At 42.3% G+C, this 19,641-nt stretch overlaps 1 protein-coding gene across 1 annotated transcript in view; it reads right to left on the bottom strand.

The window, feature by feature from the left end:
* The window catches only part of man1a1 (mannosidase, alpha, class 1A, member 1), a 166,924-nt gene extending 162,076 nt beyond the window's left edge, over positions 1-4,848 (bottom strand). The window contains exon 1 of the mRNA XM_035774826.2: positions 4,045-4,848. Within this exon, the coding sequence (XP_035630719.1) occupies positions 4,045-4,554 (510 nt within the window). The 5' untranslated portion in view covers positions 4,555-4,848. The remainder of the gene's footprint in view (positions 1-4,044) is intronic.
* Between the last annotated feature and the right edge of the window lie 14,793 nt (positions 4,849-19,641).

Raw genomic sequence — 19,641 nt, 5'->3', positions numbered from 1 at the left:
GATTGGTCTGCCACGTTGCATGCTTCTGTCTATAACATGAGCTGCTCAGTATGTGCAAATAATCCTTGCTACCGCAGCTTTTTTTTAAAGATTTAATGCTAGCCATGGAGAAGTATTACTACTGCTCTCAACAACATTGCTGCCCTGAATTTAGCAGGCGCTATCGACAAAGATCAGTGGGAAAACGTTGTGATGGACTATTTTCTGCACACAGTCAGTGACTTGACACAACGCGGGCCAAACATGCTGTACAAACAAAACGGCGTAAATGGGTTCAGTCTGCTGTGAGGTGTTCATCCATGTAAGAGTCTAGCTACATTTTCAGATATTATATTTTTCTAAATTTGTCAGAAAGTTGTTTTCGATGCAAGTTCAAGTGTACTGTTAGCTAGCTAGCAAGCGTTAGCTAACGTTACGGGTATGATCTGTGTAGTAGCTAATATTATTTATACCTCAAAGTCATTTGCATTGCTAGTTATAGCCTAACCCTAGCTAACATTAAACCTAGATGGTTAGCTTTAGCTACCTGCAGATTCATTCTACAGCATTTCATGCATGGTGGCTAGCTATGACAATCAGTTTGTATTGCTAGTAGTATGGTTTGGGATTATGAGTCTTTGTTTAGCTAGCTAGCTACAGGTCTAAACAAAAGACTCCACTTCTCCAGATGGTTACATGACCCAGGTGTGTCTGGGGGATTATAATTGTATTCATGAACATGTGTACATATCTAGACAAGTGGCCCATCCACTTAGCTAGATGTGGCTTAAATGGGGGGTATATCATTTATTTCACGTAACCCATCAATTTAGACAAGTGTGTCTGGTATAGGTGTGCCAACATGACCGTATTCGTAATCGTATCTGTAAATTGAAATTTGATAGATCATACTGGTGATCATAAAAAACACACTGGTGATCATAAAAAACACAAGTGTTTTTGTATGCCTAATTAGATGTTGGCTAAATACTACACCTCCCTGCACATTCTCACTGCAAAAAAAAAAATGCAGATTAGGAGCAGTGCAGGGAGGGTGAGTGTCTGTGTGTCTTCAATTTGCAGCAGGCAGCCAAGTTTGCTGTCACTCAGTCAGAATGTGCACTAGCGTTTCCATACCCTTGCCCCACTTGTTAGATATTATGCTGCCATGTGATTTATCATAGTAGCAGGCAGGAGCAATCTAAATTATCAGACAGAAAACATGCGAGGAAAAGTGATCAGGTGGACGGAGAAATACGGTTTCACTCTATCCAATCAGAGCAGCAGGATCAACATACAGCCCACCCTTCTCTTTACAAACAGGCAAACTAGCCAGTTTAGTTATTTAACCCATGCAAATGACTGACGCAAAGACAGTATAGAGACTCTGTGACTGACACATGAGAGACATGCTTCCTGGCACCCGAAAACGTTTTTTTTTTTCCAATCACAGATAATTACAAAAGAATACTCGGATCATAATCATATCCAGAAATTGGTCCATACCCGTTAAGATAATAATTTTGTCCGACTACTCAGCACACCCCTAGTGGCTGGGTAAGCATCATCTAATAATTATGAAATATTTGTATCTGTACACTTTCTATTTTTGATATTGCTACTATGCAAATATGCATGTAAACATTTCACTGTACTGTTTACACCTTCAGTGTGTTTACCAGAGACGGTAATGTGAAGAACAACATGACCTGCACCAAAATCAGATTAGGATTTCGGCCAAGGACTACATAGTGTTTTTCTATCTGGAGTTTTCCCTTATTGTAGGCTACTACTTTCACCACTTTTAGCCTTACTCTGTTTAGCACATGGCCTCACTTGTGAATCCTTAACTTCTTATGACTGGGGGCAGTATTAAGTAGCTTGGATGAATAAGGTGCCCAGAGTAAACTGCCTGCTACTCAGGCCCAGAAGCTAAGATATGCATATTATTAGTAGAAGTTTCTAAAACTGTTTGAATGATGTCTGTGAGTATAACAGAACTCATATGGCAGGCAAAAGCATGAGAAAAAAGATCCAACCAGGAAGTGGGAAATCTGAGGTTTGTAGGTTTTCAAGTCTTTGCCTATCCAATATACAGTGTAGAATTTGGTCCGATTGCACTTCCTAAGTCTTCCACTAGATGTCAACAGTCGTTAGAACCTTGTTTCAGGCTTCTACTGTGAAGGGAGTGCGAATAAGAGTTGTTTGAACCAGATGTCTGGCAGAATGCCATGAGCTAAGTCTCGCGTGCAGCCGTGAAAACGAGCTGCGTTCCCTTTCATTTCTAAAGACAAAGGAATTGTCCAGTTGGAACATTACTGAAGATTTGTGATAAAAACATCCTAAAGATTGATTATATACATCGTTTGACATGTTTCAACGAACTGTAATGTAACTTTTTGGACTTTTCATCAGATCTAGTGCTCGCACCTTGTGAATTTGGATTTGTGAATTTGGATTTGTGAACTAAACATGTGACCAAAAAAGAGGTATTTGGACACAAATGATGGACTTTATCAAACATTTATTGTGGAACAGGGATTCCTGGGAGTGCATTCCGATGAAGATCATCAAAGGTAAGTGAATATTTACCCTGCAGTTGACTCCACAACATGGCGGGTATCTGTATGGCTTGTTTTGGTCTCAGTGCAGTACTCAGATTATTCCATGGTGTGCTTTTGCTGTAAAGCTTTTTTTGAAATCTGACACAGTGGTTGCATTAAGGAGAAGTATATATTTAATTCCATGTATAACACTTGTATTGTCATCAACATTTATGATGAGTATTTCTGTAAATTGATGTGGCTCTCTGCAAAATCCCCATGTTTTGAAAGCAAAACATTACTGAACATAACACGCCAATGTGAACTGAGATTTTTGAATATAAATATGAACTTTATCGAACACAACATACATGTATTGTGTAACATGAAGTCCTAATGAGTGCCATCTGATGAAGAGCAAAGGTTAGTGATTAATTCTCTATTTCTGCTTTTTGTGACTCCTCTCTCTGGCTGGAAAAATGGCTGTGTTTTTCTGTTAGGCGCTGACCTAACATAATCGCATGGTATGCTTTCGCCGTAAAGCCTTTTTGAAATCGGACACTATGGTGGGATTAACAAGAAGTTTATATTTAAAAATGGTGAATAATACTTGTATGTTTGAGGAATTATAAATATGAGATTTCTGTTGTTTGAATTTGGCGCCCTGCACTTTCACTGGCTGTTGAAAAATCCATCCCGTTAACGGGATTTCCACCGTAATAAGTTTTAAAGAGATGGGTGGGGCTAAGGCTTAAGAGGGTGTGAACAATGCTTAATGTTTGAAGAGATCTCCAGTAGCTGTACCAAAACATTCCAGGGCCATTTTCTCAAAGGTGGAATAACAAGTTTGTCAACTTTCAAAGCAGAATTACTTTCCCATTGTTCCTCAACTGCAGGGTATGATAAACCATTTGGTAACTCTGAGTCTCTACTTTTATCCAATGTAAAAAGCACAATTTCAAGTTTGCTACATAAGACCGAATCGAGGAGGTCAGTCACATTAAAAACTGCAAACATTTCTTTCCACCCGATGGCAAAATGTGTAGAATTACAGGAAATTAACTAAAGGGGTCCCCAAAACGCTAGGTGTGTATGGATGTAGGTATGCAGACCCATGAGCCACTGCGGCCCCTCAATAAGTTCCGATATTTTGTGGCCCCCACCCCCATCAAAATTGCCCATCCCAGGTCTACAGGATGCACTCTCAATCTGGGCGATAATGAAGAGTATGGGATTACGTGTATATAAATACAGGACAGATATCTGGGTACAAAGTTAATTAGTTCAAAGTTCAATAGACACAAACCACTAGCTGAAAATGTTATGCCTGTGCTGTACAGTGTCGTATGGGCCTAACTATAGTAAACCGCGTGTCATTTAAGATGAACTTGCCGATTAGGCAAAACACTACAGCAAACACCGTAGTGCGAAACTAATTACACAAACCCAAAGCAGCCATACTCATTCTAGTAGATAATAAAACACACATACATACATGCATACATACATACATACATCTCACCTCTTTAATTTTTTCTCGTCTCTCTTTGGTTTCCGGATCGGAGGGCTCGTGCCCTGTTGCTCCGGGTGGCCGGACATATTCAATGACTGGTAGGTTATCGTCATCTTTCCCACCTTTACCGAGACCTTCCTTCAAAACTTTGTCCTTCTCGTTCTGTATATCTTGCTTTATCTCGTCTGGTCGTTTCTGAAGAGTGTCTTTGGCTTCAACCAAAGCCTTTTCGTGGTCCTTTCTAATCTTGGCTAATATCTTTTCGTCGGTCCCAACTGCGATATTTGAATCACTATCCGTACCTTTTCGAGTGTTGGTTTCTACCGCGGACGAGTGGAAGAAAACTCCGCTGAGCAGCTTCGACGAATCCGGTAGGAAAAAAATAGCACCGAAACAAAGCGTAATAAAAGCGCTAAAAACTAATAGCAAAATGAATTTCTCTGTCAGTCTGAAAGAGGTCGGGCTGGAAGACTTCCTACTCGGGGTAGCTGTAAAAGGCAATAGAGTTGCTACTGGCATTTTCCTTGTCGTTCAAGAAACTAAAACAAATGAATTCAATTCTAAAATCGGCTTACGTCGCACACAGTCTTAGCTTCCGTACAATACTATTAGCTATCCATTTCCCATATGTATATCAGCTAAATTAATAATGTAGTATTTCGTAAAAGTTACTATTGAGCAGCGCGCTGCTGTTTCAACTGCCCATACTGAGAAAACATCTGCAAAAACTCTTCGCTCAGAACGGAACGGAAGGAATGGCAGCTATGCGCAATTGACAGCTCTTCTTGTCCAATCGCTTTGGTCTGCGCGTACAGTTAGCGAAATACAATTGTGGGCGTGTTGTTCGGACCCGAATGTGACAGTGACACTCTTGTTTTGATGTCTTGTTCAAACTTAATGGTCACTCATAAATAAAAGACACATGCAGTGATCTAAACGATATCACATAATACAAAGTGGTCATATGAAACGGTTCTAGAGTAGAGGTAGTCAAGTCAGTCAATCACATCTCGGATGGATCTCGTAGTCGCACGGATTGTCTACTCAGTCAGGGTGTGTAGCGCGTGGACATTCCACATCGGCTCATGCGTTTGTCATGTGGCTTTGCGCGTGGCTGAATCGGACTTGTATAATGAAATACAAATAAATACAATCGCATACAAATAGTTTTTGGAATGTTAGGCTACAGAATATAGAACAAAATACATGAGAAGCAGGATCCGTGTATGTCAAATAGATGTATTTTTTTAGTCATTGTAATCATTTTTGATTGCTGATATTGCCGTTTATTATGTCAACAGAGAGAGAGAGACTGAATGTAAACTAAACAAATAACAGCCTGCCAACACTTGTAATGAAAAAATAAACCACCTATAGATTTTTTTGCATGGCTACAATATCAGACTGCATTTATGCATTTATATTGCACACTTCAAATCAAATGTATTTGTCACATACACATGGTTAGCAGATGTTAATGTGAGTATAGCGAAATGCTTGTGCTTCTAGTTCCGACAATGCAATAATAACCAACGAGTAATCTAACCTAACAATTCCAAAACTACTACCTTATACACACAAGTGTAAAGGGATAAAGACTATGTACATGAAGATATATGAATGAGTGATGGTACAGAACGGCATAGGTAAGATGCAGTAGATGGTATCGTGTACAGTATATACATACGAGATGAGTAATGTAGGGTATGTAAACAAAGTGGCATAGTTTAAAGTGGCTAGTGATACATGTATTACATAAAGATGCAGTAGATGATATAGGGTACAGTATATACATATGAGATGAGTAATGTAGGGTATGTAAACATTATATTAAGTAGCATTGTTTAAAGTGGCTAGTGATATATTTTACATCAATTCCCATTATTAAAGTGGCTGGAGTTGAGTCAGTGTGTTGGCAGCAGCCACTCAATGTTAGTGGTGGCTGTTTAACAGTCTGATGGCCTTGAGATAGAAGCTGTTTTTCAGTCTCTCGGTCCCTGCTTTGATGCACCTGGACTGACCTCACCTTCTTGATGATAGCGGGGTGAACAGGCAGTGGCTCGGGTGGTTGTTGTCCTTGATAATCTTTATGGCCTTCCTGTGACATCGAATGGTGTAGGTGTCCTGGAGGGCAGGTAGTTTGCCCCCGGTGATGCGTTGTGTAGACCTCACTACCCTCTGGAGAGCCTTGCGGTTGTGGGCGGAGCAGCTGCCATACCAGGCGGTGATACAGCCCGACAGGATGCTTTCGATTGTGCATCTGTAGAAGTTTGTGAGTGCTTTTGGTGACAAGCCAAATTTCTTCAGCCTCCTGAGGTTGAAGAGGCGCTGCTGCGCCTTCTTCACGACGCTGTCTGTGTGGGTGGACCAATTCAGTTTGTCCGTGATGTGTATGCCGAGGAACTTAAAACTTACTACCCTCTCCACTACTGTCCCATCGACTTCAGTACATTAATCTGTCTCTTGACTATCAGTATGTGTAGCATTATTGGTTTTGAATTGTGGTGGCATCTGTGTCCCTCACCTTTGCAACCATGAAAAACTCTGTTTTTGTCTTTATTGAACTGTTTATCAATGACAAAACATAATACAAGTTATGTATACTGCAAAACGTTGTTTATGCATTGCTTGAAGTAGGTTACTTAAGGCAAGCAAATTGGCTTGTCCCAGTAGTGGCCCAGCAGAGTTGTTGTGACATGTTTTGGGGATTGAGAGATATCCATCCATTATTTTGAATGCTAAAAAGAAAGAAAAAAATTCAGTGGTGTAGTGGAAGGTGTACGTACGCAGGTCTACGCCATATACCCACTTATTTTTCAGTGGGCATTGAGTTTATTCCTTAATCCCCACTGATACCAATCAAAATAGTGTAGTGGAGGTATAGGCTGTATCAATTAATAGAGCTGATGGAACAGATTGGAATGTTTAGCTTAATGTTGATAAACTATTATTTCTTCACATTTTAGGCACAATAATGCTAGGTGCCTGCACACTTGAATTAATGGGTAACTACTCTCAAAAATCAAAATTTCACCATGCTCAGATTTTTTTCCAGACCTCAAAAGTAGTCTCCTGATGTGGTTTAAGCATTGTTATGGAATGAAAACCTGAAATAAATGGGGGAAATCTGTACATTTCTGACTCAGTTGATCTGTTTCAATAGTAGGCCTGACTGTGAAAGACCAATGTGGGATTTATCGTTTAGGTCATTGAAAGTGTATGTCACTGTTTCTCATAGAATTTGATGCGCCTTGGGGGAAAAAAATGGCCAAAATTTGAGTATACCAACTTCTCCAGGCACCAACCACTACACCACTGAACAAAAATATTTCATATATTGTATTGATCAATAAAAACCAAACATCTTTTGTATTTTTTTAACTAATATAATGTGTCTCTAAGTTTGTCATTGGTGTTACTGCCTTGAATTAGAAACACAGACAAGGACCTTGAGCATTCGCTCCAGTGACAAGCTGTTATCTGGGGAGAGGTCTATATTAAAGAAAATGATTGTCCTAAATTTTGAGGAATTTGGTGTGTCTAAATCCAAAGTGTCATTGATGCTACTCAATTTAAATGAAGGTAAATTACTTTGGAAGAAATTATTAATCATATCACTTCAGTAGTCTGAGACCTTAGACCTTATATTTTGAGCATCTGTGGCCTCCATTTTTTTTAAAAATCTTAATTGTTGTTCTACTCCTTCTGGTGGCACAATGTTATCATATTAGCAAACATTATTTAAACTAATTAAGCTGCCATATTAGTTGATTTAGAATGGAATGATGTGCCCTGATAAAAAAAATATTTAAATGCCATGCCCAAATGCCATCGCAATTCACAAATGACCCTTACTGTATGTGTGCCTTCAGAAAGTGTTCATACTCCTTGACTTATTCAAAATGTTGTTGTACTACAGCCTAAATTCAAAATGTATATAAAATAATAATAATAATAATCTCACTCATCTACAGACAATGCCCCATAATTACAAAGTGAAAACATGTTTTTAGAGTTTATACATGTATAGAGTATATTTTAGTGTATTATCATATATACATGTTAGAATCATATTTGGCAGTGATTACAGCTGTGAGTCTTTCTGGGTAAGTCTCTAAGAGCTTTGCACACCTGGATCATACAATATTTGCCCATTATTCATTTCAAAATTCTTCAAGCTCTATCAAATTGGTTGTTGATCATTGCTAGACAACCATTTTCAAGATTTGCCATAGATTTTCAAGCTGATTTAAGTCAAAACTGTAACTCGGCCACTCAGTAATATTCACTGTCTTCTTGGTAAGCAACCTCAGTGTAGATTTGACCTCGTGTTTTAGGTTATTGTCCTGCTGAAAGGTGAATTAATCTCCCTGTGTCTGGTGGAAAACAGGTTGAACTAGGTTTTCCTCTAGGATTCTGCCTGTGCTTAACTCCATTCCACTTTTTTTTTATCTTGAAAAACTTCCCGGTCCTTAACGATAACAAGCATACCCTTAATAACATGATGCAGCCGCCACTATGCTTGTCACGTTCTGTCCATCGTTCGTATGTGTTTTCCTTGTTTTAGTGTTGGTCAGGACGTGAGCTGGGTGGGCATTCTATGTTGTGTGTCTGGTTTGTCTATTTCTATGTTTGGCCTGATCTGGTTCTCAATCAGAGGCAGGTGTTAGTCATTGTCTCTGATTGGGAACCATATTTAGGTAGCCTGTTTTGTGTTTGGTTTTGTGGGTGATTGTTCCTGTCTCTGTGTTTGCACCAGATAGGACTGTTTAGGTTTTCACTTTTCTTGTTTTGTATAGTCTGTTCATGTATAGTCGTCTTTATTAAAAACATGAATAACCACCACGCTGCATTTTGGTCCGCCTCTCTTTCACCAGAAGAAAACCCTTACAATGCTTGACAATATGGAGAGTTGTACTCAGTAATGCATTGTATTGGATTTGCCCCATACATAACATTTTGTAGTCAGGACAAAAACTCAATTGCTTTGCCATATTTTTTGTAGTTGTAATGAGTTTCCTCCTCTTCTTCCGAAGAGGAGAGGCGAAACGGATCAGAGGACCAATACGCGGCGTGGTAATTTTCCATGGTACTTTTTAATGCTATAAGGTACACATGAACAAACTAACAAAACAAGAAATGTGAAACTCAAAACAGTCCTATCTGGTGCACACACAGAGACAGGAACAAATCACCCACAAACACACAGTGAAACCCAGGCCAAGTAAGTATGATTCTCAGAGACAACTAATGACACCTGCCTCTGATTGAGAACCATACTAGGCCGAAACATAGAAATTCCCAAAACCTAGACAAACAAACATAGACTGCCCACCCAACTCACGCCCTGACCATACTAACTAAATACAAAAACACAGAAAATAAAGGTCAGAACGTGACAGTACCCCCCAAAGGTGCGGACTCCGGCCGCAAAACCTTGACCTATAGGGGAGGGTCTGGGTGGGCGGTTGTGGCGGTTCTGGCGCGGGACGCGGACCCCACTTCACCATTGTTTTAGTCCGCCTCATTTTCCGCCTCCGTGGCTTTCTCACCATGGCAACCCCTCTCAATGACCCCACTGGACAGAGGGGCAGGGGCTCTGGCGCCTCTGGGCTGAGGGGCTCTGGCGCCTCTGGGCTGAGGGGCTCTGGCGCCTCTGGGCTGAGGGGCTCTGGCGCCTCTGGGCTGAGGGGCTCTTCCGGCAGCGGCGCCGGACAATGTGGGACGCTCCGGCAGCGGCGCCGGACAGGCGGGAGGCTCCGGCAGCGGCGCCGGACAGGCGGGAGGCTCCGGCAGCGGCGCCGGACAGGCGGGACGCTCCGGCAGCGGCGCCGGACAGGCGGGACCCGGCAGCGGCGCCGGACAGGCGGGAGGCTCCGGCAGCGGCGCCGGACAGGCGGGAGCACCTGCAGAGAGGAGACAGAGAGACAGCCTGGTGCGTGGAGCTGCAGGAGGCAGCGGCGCCGGACAGGCGGGAGGCTCCGAAGCGGCGCCGGACAGGCGGGAGGCTCCGGCAGCGGCGCCGGACAGGCGGGAGGCTCCGGACAGGCGGGGAGGCTCCGGCAGCGGCGCCGGACAGGCGGGAGGCTCCGGCAGCGGCGCCGGACAGGCGGGAGGCTCCGGCAGCGGCGCCGGACAGGCGGGAGGCTCCGGCAGCGGCGCCGGACAGGCGGGAGGCTCCGGCAGCGGCGCCGGACAGGCGGGACGCTCCGGCAGCGGCGCCGGACAGGCGGGAGCACCTGCAGGGAGGAGACTGAGAGACAGCCTGGTGCGTGGGGCTGCCACAGGAACTACCAGGCTGGGGAGACTTTCAGGAGGCTTGGTGTTAGGAGGAGCCTGAAAGACCGGGCTGTGGGGGAGCACTGGAGCTCTGGTGCGCAACCTTGGCACCACTTCCCCAGGCTGGACAACTACTCGAGCCCGGACCCTCCAGAGTGCAGGCACAGGTTGAACCGGGCTGTGGGTAAGCACGGGAGATCTAGTGCTTACTACACGCACCTCTCCCCTAGGCTCCACTCCCACAGTTGCCCGGTACGAGCGGAGCGCAGGCAGAGGACGCACTGCACCCTCCCAGCGCCCGGAGACACAGCACGCAGAGCCGGCGCAGGATAACCTGGACCAAGACTGCGTACCGGCGACCAGACCCGCTGAGCAGGCACCATACGCCCTGGCTCAATGCCCACACTCGCATGGCACTCTCGGGGGGCTGCCCTATAGCGCACCGGGCTATGGACACGCACTGGCGACACCGTGCGCTCAACCGCATAACACGGTGCCTGACCAGTAATGCGCTGCTCATAATAAGCACGAGGAGTGAGCTCAGGTCTGCTACCTGGCTTAGTACCACACCTCGTGTGCCCCCCCCCAAAAAAATTTTGGGGCTGCCTCTCGTACCTGTCGCACTGCCGTGCTGGCTTCGCCAACCTCATTCTCCTGTAACCTTCCTTGCATTGCTCCATCGAATCCCAGGCGGGCTCCGGCACTCTCCCTGGGTCGACCGCCCACCTATCTATCTCCTCCCAAGTTGTGTAGTCCAGATTCAGCTCTGATGCTGGCCGCTGTTGTTGCTGCTGCTGCTGCTGTTTGTCCTTTACCACGCCGCTTGGTCCGATTGTGGTGGGTGATTCTGTAATGAGTTTCCTCCTCTTCTTCCGAAGAGGAGAAAAACGGATCAGAGGACCAATACGCGGCGTGGTAATTTTCCATGGTACTTTTTAATGCTATAAGGTACACATGAACAAACTAACAAAACAAGAAATGTGAAACTCAAAACAGTCCTATCTGGTGCACACACAGAGACAGGAACAAATCACCCACAAACACACAGTGAAACCCAGGCCACCTAAGTATGATTCTCAATCAGAGACAACTAATGACACCTGCCTCTGATTGAGAACCATACTAGGCCGAAACATAGAAATTCCCAAAACCTAGACAAACAAACATAGACTGCCCACCCAACTCACGCCCTGACCATACTAACTAAATACAAAAACACAGAAAATAAAGGTCAGAACGTGACAGTAGTATTACTTTAGTGCCTTGTTGCAAACAGGATGCATGTTTTGGAATAGTTTTATTCTGTACAGCCTTCCCTCTTTTCACTCTGTCAATTAGGGTAGTATTGTGGAGTAACTACAATGTTGTTGATCCATCCCGTTTTCTCCTATCACAGCCATTAAACTGTTTTATAGTCGCCATTGGCCTCATGGTGAAATCCCTGAGCGGTTTCCTTCCTCTCCGGCAACTGAGTTAGGAAGCATATTTCTTTGTAGTGACCGGTTGTATTGATACACCGTCCAACGTGCAATTAATAACTTCACCATGCTCAAAGGGATATTCAATGTCTGCTTTTTTAAATGTTTACACATCTACCTTCTTTGCGAGGCATTGGAAAACCTACCTGGTTTTTGTGGTTGAATCTGTGTTTGAAATTCACTGCTCGACTGAGGGAACTTACAGATAATTATATATATATAGGGTAAAGAGAGGGGGTAGTCATTAAATCATGTTCAACTCTATTATTGCTACTTATTATATGACGTGTTAAGCACATTTTTACTCCTGAACTTATTTGGACTTGCCATAACAAAGGGGTTGAATACTTATCGACTGAAGACATTTCAGTTTTTAATTGTAAATGAAAAACATAATTCCATTTTGACATTATGGGGTATTGTGTTTAGGCCAGTGACAAATTTTTAAAAATCAGGCAGTAACACAACAAAATGTGGAAAAAGTCAAAGGTGTGTTAATACTTCCTGCAGGCACTGTACAATGATGCCAGTAGTCCGTCACCTAATGACTCTGTTCTGTATTGATTCGTTTTGGAACAAACAACAGTCCCTAGAAAAAAGTTTAGCCCTGCTTTGACATGTCTTTCACTCGCAATCAGGAGATTGCCTAACCCCTACTTTTGTCCTGATTGGTTGATTGTCAGTAAAGCTACAGTACTGCTGCTATATGATGACATATTGACGCATTCACAAGACTATTTGTCTTTCCTGCAATTCAAAAGAAAATTGAAAGGAAAATACATGCTTGCTTTGATGTTAGATGCTTGTTGCAGTAATCTGCTGACAACCAATCATCCTGGGTATTATTTTCTATTTAATTTCAATGCAATCTAACGTCCATATTTGTATATTTTGTGGAAAGGTCCCGTGTTTGATTGACACATCCAGAGGGTTTTGAGATGCAAAGTGGCTACTAGTGTTGGTCGTGTACCCATGTAAGCTTTGCACCCAATCAAATGTTAAGTAGGCCATGTCACCCAGCTGTGTTATTCCTCCTTGCTCCCTCTTTAGCCATAGTCCAAATATAACCACTATTGAATCTGATTCAAACACAATCGCCGCCTTGTCCCCGAGGGGGACTCATTTGTGTGGAGCTGAAGGGAGAGAGAGAGGCTGGATGTATGCTATGAAAATGGTCACTAATTGGACTGGAGTTTAAACTCCCTCACAATCCATTTTGTTGCTCCCTGACAGAAATCAAACTTACTTTGAAATGTTTTAATAAGACATAGAAAATATGCTAATCCATAGGCCTACTGGACTGTTTGCATTGCATGCAGTGAGGCTCAGACAAAAAATGTGCCAGTGGTAGCATAGTAGCAACACAACATGGTAGCAACACAGCATGGTAGCAGCACAAAACATGGTACAAACATTATTGGGCAGAGACAACAGCACAAAGGGCAAGAAGGTAGAGACAACAATATATCACACCAAAGCAGCCACAACTGTCAGTAAGAGTGTCCATGATTGAGTCATTGAATGAAGAGATTGAGATAAAACTGTCCAATTTGAGTGTTTGTTGCAGGTCGTTCCAGTCATTAGCTGCAGCGAACTGAAAAGACGAGCGACCCAGGGATGTGTGTGTTTTCGGGACCTTTAACAGAATGTGACTGGCAGAACGAGTGTTGTATGTGGAGGATGAGGGCTGCAGTAAATATCTCAGATAGGGGGGAGTGAGGCCTAAGAGGATTTTATAAATAAGCATCAACCAGTGGGTCTTGCGACAGGTATACAGAGATTACTAGTTTACAGAGGAGTATAGAGTGCAGTGATGTGTCCTATAAGGAGCATTGGTGGCAAATCTGATGGCCGAATGGTAAAGAACATCTAGCCGCTCGAGAGCACCCTTACCTGCCGATCTATAAATGATGTCTCCGTAATCTAGCATGGGTAGGATGGTCATCTGAATCAGGGTTAGTTGGCAGCTGGGGTGAAAGAGGAGTGATTACGATAGAGGAAACAAAGTCTAGATTTAACTTTAGCCTGCAGCTTTGATATGTGCTCAGAGAAGGACAGTGTACCATCTAGCCATACTCCCAAGTACTTGTATCAGGTACCCCATGTTCTGAACCCTCAGACGTAGTAATCACACCTTGTATCAGGTACATTCTTACCAAACCACATTACCTTTATTTTGGAGGTGTTCAGAACAAGGTTAAGGGTAGAGAAAGCTTGTTGGACACTAAGAAAGCTTTGTTGTAGAGCATTCTGGAGGAAGGGAGCATTCATTATAACATAACAGGCAGAGCAGAAATGATAATATCAAAGTACACAAAGGACTGTGAGGTCCGTAATCTAATTCTACATCAGAGGCTTCCAGGCATCTTTTTCTCTGCTTCAGCAAGCACTAACTGTTATCATTGTAATTTCCTGCCAATGGACTAAACAGGGTTGAGGAGAAATGGAGGCTGGAAAGTATTTTCCTGAAAGGAAGTGCAGTATATAAACACTGATAACTGTAGTATTTACATTTCAGAGTTGTTGTTAACATCAACTCTGTTTTCTAAAGGGGTTTATTTTGACCATTTATGCTATCGCGTTGCATGGGATATATTGTACAGATTGTGCTGTATGAGGTATGTTATGTTCAAGTTCAGAAAGTATGACTAGGTCTACACATTCATAAAGGAGTGTATCAGTATGATGGTATATTTCATACAGCATACCCTTTTTTGCACAGTGTGACACACTGACTCATTATTCCCTGGATATGGTTGATTCTATAGAAGTGGTGCAATTTGCAGTCCCATCCCCAAAAAAACGGTTTAAAGAAAACAGTTAAGTCTCCTCCCAAACTTAGGACATTTATTTAAATCATGATATGTTCTCATTCAAGCCAAGGCAATAACAAACACTCCAAAACATCATGTTTGAAAATAAAGCAATTCATGATTAAAACATTTTTTAACACTATTATTTCAAAAGAAGTTGTTTTAAAGATACTGATCTAATTAGTAGCTCAGTATATTTCTAAACATCATTCTCTAAAAAAATGCGGTCCCACTTTTTGAAACACACACATTAAAAGACTGTAGAATGAATGTGCCTTAAGCCACACCCCTACAAATATCACCAGGTGATGGGATTGCACCCATCTCCAGCAAGGCCATAAGGGGAGGTGTCTGTCTGCAAATATTTTGGAGAAAATGTATGAGCAAGTTGGTAAATCTTCATGTATGTGTCACTACCGAACACCTAATCTATCCAGAAATATGTCAAGTACGCCATTGAGACTATCTCCATGTGGGTAGAGGACAAGTGCACACATCAGGAAAATAGTGTAGAGATGCATAGCCAGCAGGAGATCTCCAATAATTCCGGTCGTGATGTAAAATGTAAAAAACGATTGAAAACGGTATCTGATTAGGCTACGTGTTTAAAATGACATAGCAAAAGCAAAAGACTGAACTTGCTGACCTAGTCGCCGATCTCTTCTTTGTTTACTATCCTGTTAGGACTGTACCAGTCCCAGAAGAATCTGTGTCTTTACAGACACTATCAGACTAGCTTTCCCATGGCTGAAATACCTCTCATTCCCAACTCCTGCTGGAATATCAGCGGCAGGCTTTCAGTCAGGAGCTTCAGGAAGGGAAGCATGCACCACACGTCACCCGCTCAACACCTGCAGCAACAACCCACCTGCCGAGCTCAGAGCTTTGCTACAGGTAATTCATCATGGTTTATACACTGTGATCATATTACATTTTCACTTCACACATCATTATGAGGGCTTGTAATGAGTGTCGCCGAGAGAAACGTTTTTGAGGCAGAACTAGTTCCCATGTTAATAGGAAATTGCATACGAAGGTTTTAAATGGAACAGGAGGCACAGCAGGTAAATCGAACATGCTTGGCTTGCCTTTTGATGGATTTGAGGATGCAGTTCGGATGTCAAAGATGATTGTTTACTAATTGTATAGAAATTGGAAGAGTAATGCAGTAGTAATTTCAGAAGCCTACTGCTCAGGCCCTCATCAAAATTAAAGAGCTCTGATCGCTAAAATCAATCTACTCGATCTTTACGGTTATCTAGACTCCCTATAACTGGACAGGAAGTTCCAAGAAAGACCTGCCTGAATTAGAATGCAAAAGTACATTGTTATTTTGTCTTGATTATACAAACACAGGACTATTTTGTGTGAGCTAAAACAAATAAAAATGATAAACTAAAATGAACTACCTTTATGAATAAGACTAACATAACTACCAGCCTCAAGCAACTGGCCATGTTTACTCAAGTGGACTTTTGCTCCATCACATTGCTTTTAGCTCCATGAATTACGCATCCAAGCTCCTCTAGCTGCAGGCTTGACCATTCATGTGGCAGAATCAAGGGTTGTGTGAGAAGACCGCTGTGTAATTTCTGACTGATGTACATGAAATAGTAATTACTCATCGCAATACCCCATTGCTTTTATGCTGTGGTGTTTCAGTGGGAACTTCAGTTTCTTCAAAGCAAGTGTTTCTCCAAAGCAACCAGTCGCACAAAGGCAGTATTTCTTCAACGCAATATTGCTCAATGAGGTAGAATCAGCAGAGGCATCTTAATCAGCACCTTTACCACAAATGTCTGTGTGTTTCTACCTATTTACTTACATTGACCTATGCATGTTGACCAGAGGCGAAATTGTGTAAGTTAATTTCATGAATACTATATTCAAACTGAACTGATCTGGAAAATCCTGTAGTGGAACTAATGTTGGCATGACGTTAGCCAGAGAGAACCAGATGTTTCTGCAGTAACATATTCTGGTATTTACGGAGAAGATCATCGGAAATCCTATCAGTGCATTTTCACCTCTTCAGAGGACAGTTATTGATTAGCATAATGCATTATGTTTCCCATGTTGAGCAGCATGTTGGAACCCTATGGAACAGCCTTTGTAACCTAAAGGCCACGAAGCCCAAGACAAGTGTTTTGAGTTCTAATTCGGCTGGTCTGAAGTGTTTGTTATTGTAACCTTCAAGAAACCTCAGGGAGCAGAGTGAAATCATTCTATGATCGATCGCAAAATGTTGCCACTCAAAGAGCTTTTGCTGTTTGTTCTGCCTGATTGAAAATAGCCATAGGTACCACATCAATGGTTGCAAAGCTACCTGTAATTTAACAAAGTTATTGGAATTTTCGGTAATTAACCGAATCTATGGTAACTTTGGTCATTTATACTTGAATAACTTTTTTTTAAATGATTCGTATACAGCATTAATTGTTTATATGTCCATATTGTCCACGAGTTTCTAGTGGATATACCATATGATTCAAGATAAAATAGTCTAATTAACTCTACTCTACAACTCTTCCAACTATTTACTTTTTTTCACAGTTTGATGCCAAAACATTAACAATAAATACATATTAAAATAGTAAAAAAGTTATGCTGAAACAATCATATTAAACAAAAATATTATTCACTAAGTTGGTTTATATTTTAGATAATGTTTACAGCTTTGTCATTCAATTTGTTATTTTAAAATCATTTTATATATTTTACATGTCATAAGGCCACACAGAGGGTTAGCAATAACTACAGACACCTGTGATAATCTGAAGTACCCATAAACTGTAATTTTAGAAAATGCCCCAAAAACATTTGAAAGTTTCCCTATAATTCTGGTAGTTTACTGGTAGAGTTTCTAGTAATATACCCTCCCATTGCAACGCTAACCACCCAAGTCACTGCCTTCTAAAACCCCAATCCACCCAAACCTGATCCAAACCTCCTCTCCAAACCCTGAAATGAAGCCTAATCCTAGCCCCGTGCTCGATCATTCTTTGCCAACCTATACAAACAAGTCCTCTCCTGCACCATTTTTGACTTTGAGGACTGCATTATTGGCTCATTGGACCGGGGACAACATAGTGGCATGTTGCTACCCTCCTGAACGAGTGTAGCGACTCCTGTTGTGGCTTGTGTTTATTGTCGACGACTCAGCCTTCTGTGGAGATGTCACTTTGTTTTATCCAGGAGCCGCAGCCTCCCATGTGTCTGTGTGGCTCCTGAGACTGGGTGATTTTTCATCATGATGCCACAAAATTAACTTCAGTGTGATGAGTAGAGCAGTGTAACGTTACTAAACGCACTGCCATTTCATTTGGATAGATAGGGGAACCAAAATGAATAACAATCAGGACAGGTGTAAACGGGAGGCTTTATGCATACAGTGAGGCAGCCAGAGCCAGCATCAATCATACAGTAAGGCAGCCAGAGCCAGCGTGAATCATGCAGTGAGGCAGCCAGAGCCATCGTGAATCATGCAGTGAGGCAGCCAGAGCCAGTGTGAATCATGCAGTGAGGCAGCCAGAGCCAGCATCAATCATACAGTGAGGCAGCCAGAGCCAGCGTGAATCATGCAGTGAGGCAGCCAGAGCCATCGTGAATCATGCAGTGAGGCAGCCAGAGCCAGTGTGAATCATGCAGTGAGGCAGCCAGAGCCAGCATCAATCATACAGTGAGGCAGCCAGAGCCAGCGTGAATCATGCAGTGAGGCAGCCAGAGCCAGCGTGAATCATGCAGTGAGGCAGCCAGAGCCAGCGTGAATCATGCAGTGAGGCAGCCAGAGCCAGCGTGAATCATACAGTGAGGCAGCCAGAGCCAGAGTGAATCGTACAGTGAGGCAGCCAGAGCCAGAGTGAATCATACTTAAGCCGCTGAGGATGTATTCAGCAAAGGAAAGGTATTTCCATGTGCACAATATTGATTAGGGAGGAGAATCATTTTGTTGCATTTTTAGAATCAGTAGGAGAGTTTGCCACATTTGAAGTATTGACTACCTATTAAAGTAAATATCCTGCTTATTCAGGAGTAAAAACACAATGATAAATCTTAGCGCTGGCGCTATAGGTTCCACGGTGTGTGAAATACATTTGCTATTTTCGCAATGGGCACAGTAACTGGCGGTGACGCAAAAGCGCTGGGTTTTGATGATAAACAAGGTGTGGGTGTGTCGAGGCTTGACACCGCACTGACCAATCAGAATGTGCTCCATGGCTAAATATGTGGTTACTTCAAATTGTGTATTTATGGTATTTTATTTATTGCATTGTCATCTACTTTAATTTGAATGGTAGTCCACATTGTTCTAATTGCATTGCCTCAATATGGAAATACATAGGTTATAGCATTCACACTGATATAGGGTCTAGGCCTACTGTAAATTGCAGTCTGGACATGGGCTTGCCAAACGTAGTCAATAAGCAAGACTAAATTCACTATTCTATTGATAAGGCTTAAAAATACGGTGTCTAATTCGAATCAAATTTAAATAAAAACCAAACAACGAAGTTGTTTTTAAATAGGTTATGTCTAAATACAGTTACAGGCACCATAATCGCTCCCCGTGGGCAGTTTAATATAGACATGGCAACTTACTACGGAGGGTTTTACACACATTCAAACTTTTCACAGGAGCTGGACAAAGATTCAATATAAAGATGAAGGCAGAATGTCCACTCACCGTTATACTGCCCCCGAATATAATGTTTTGCAAACATCATGGAACCTCTTACAGATGACATTCGCACTTCTCAGAAATAGCAGACGAAATGGAATTGCATTCTAGGCATGTTCTCAACATAAACCCATGGACGGTGAATCTATCAAATAAGTTTGGTTTTTAATCTAATTAAAAGAAAAACAATTCATCTGTTGTTTAAAAAAAAACAGTATTTGTACATTTCAGGTTAGAAGCATGATATCATCATAAACCGCATCCCTCGTTCCATGAGCATAAGGCAATGTGTGCACACATAGGCCCAAGGGCTCTTTGACAGGAGGCATGGATGCTTGTTCTATTCATTGAAGAAAGT

The sequence above is a fragment of the Oncorhynchus keta genome, chromosome 8, assembly GCF_023373465.1.
Source record: "Oncorhynchus keta strain PuntledgeMale-10-30-2019 chromosome 8, Oket_V2, whole genome shotgun sequence".
In the NCBI taxonomy this organism is placed as follows: domain Eukaryota; kingdom Metazoa; phylum Chordata; class Actinopteri; order Salmoniformes; family Salmonidae; genus Oncorhynchus; species Oncorhynchus keta.
The sequence above is the reverse complement of the archived record's forward strand: the minus strand, read 5'-3'. Positions and strand labels throughout refer to the sequence as shown.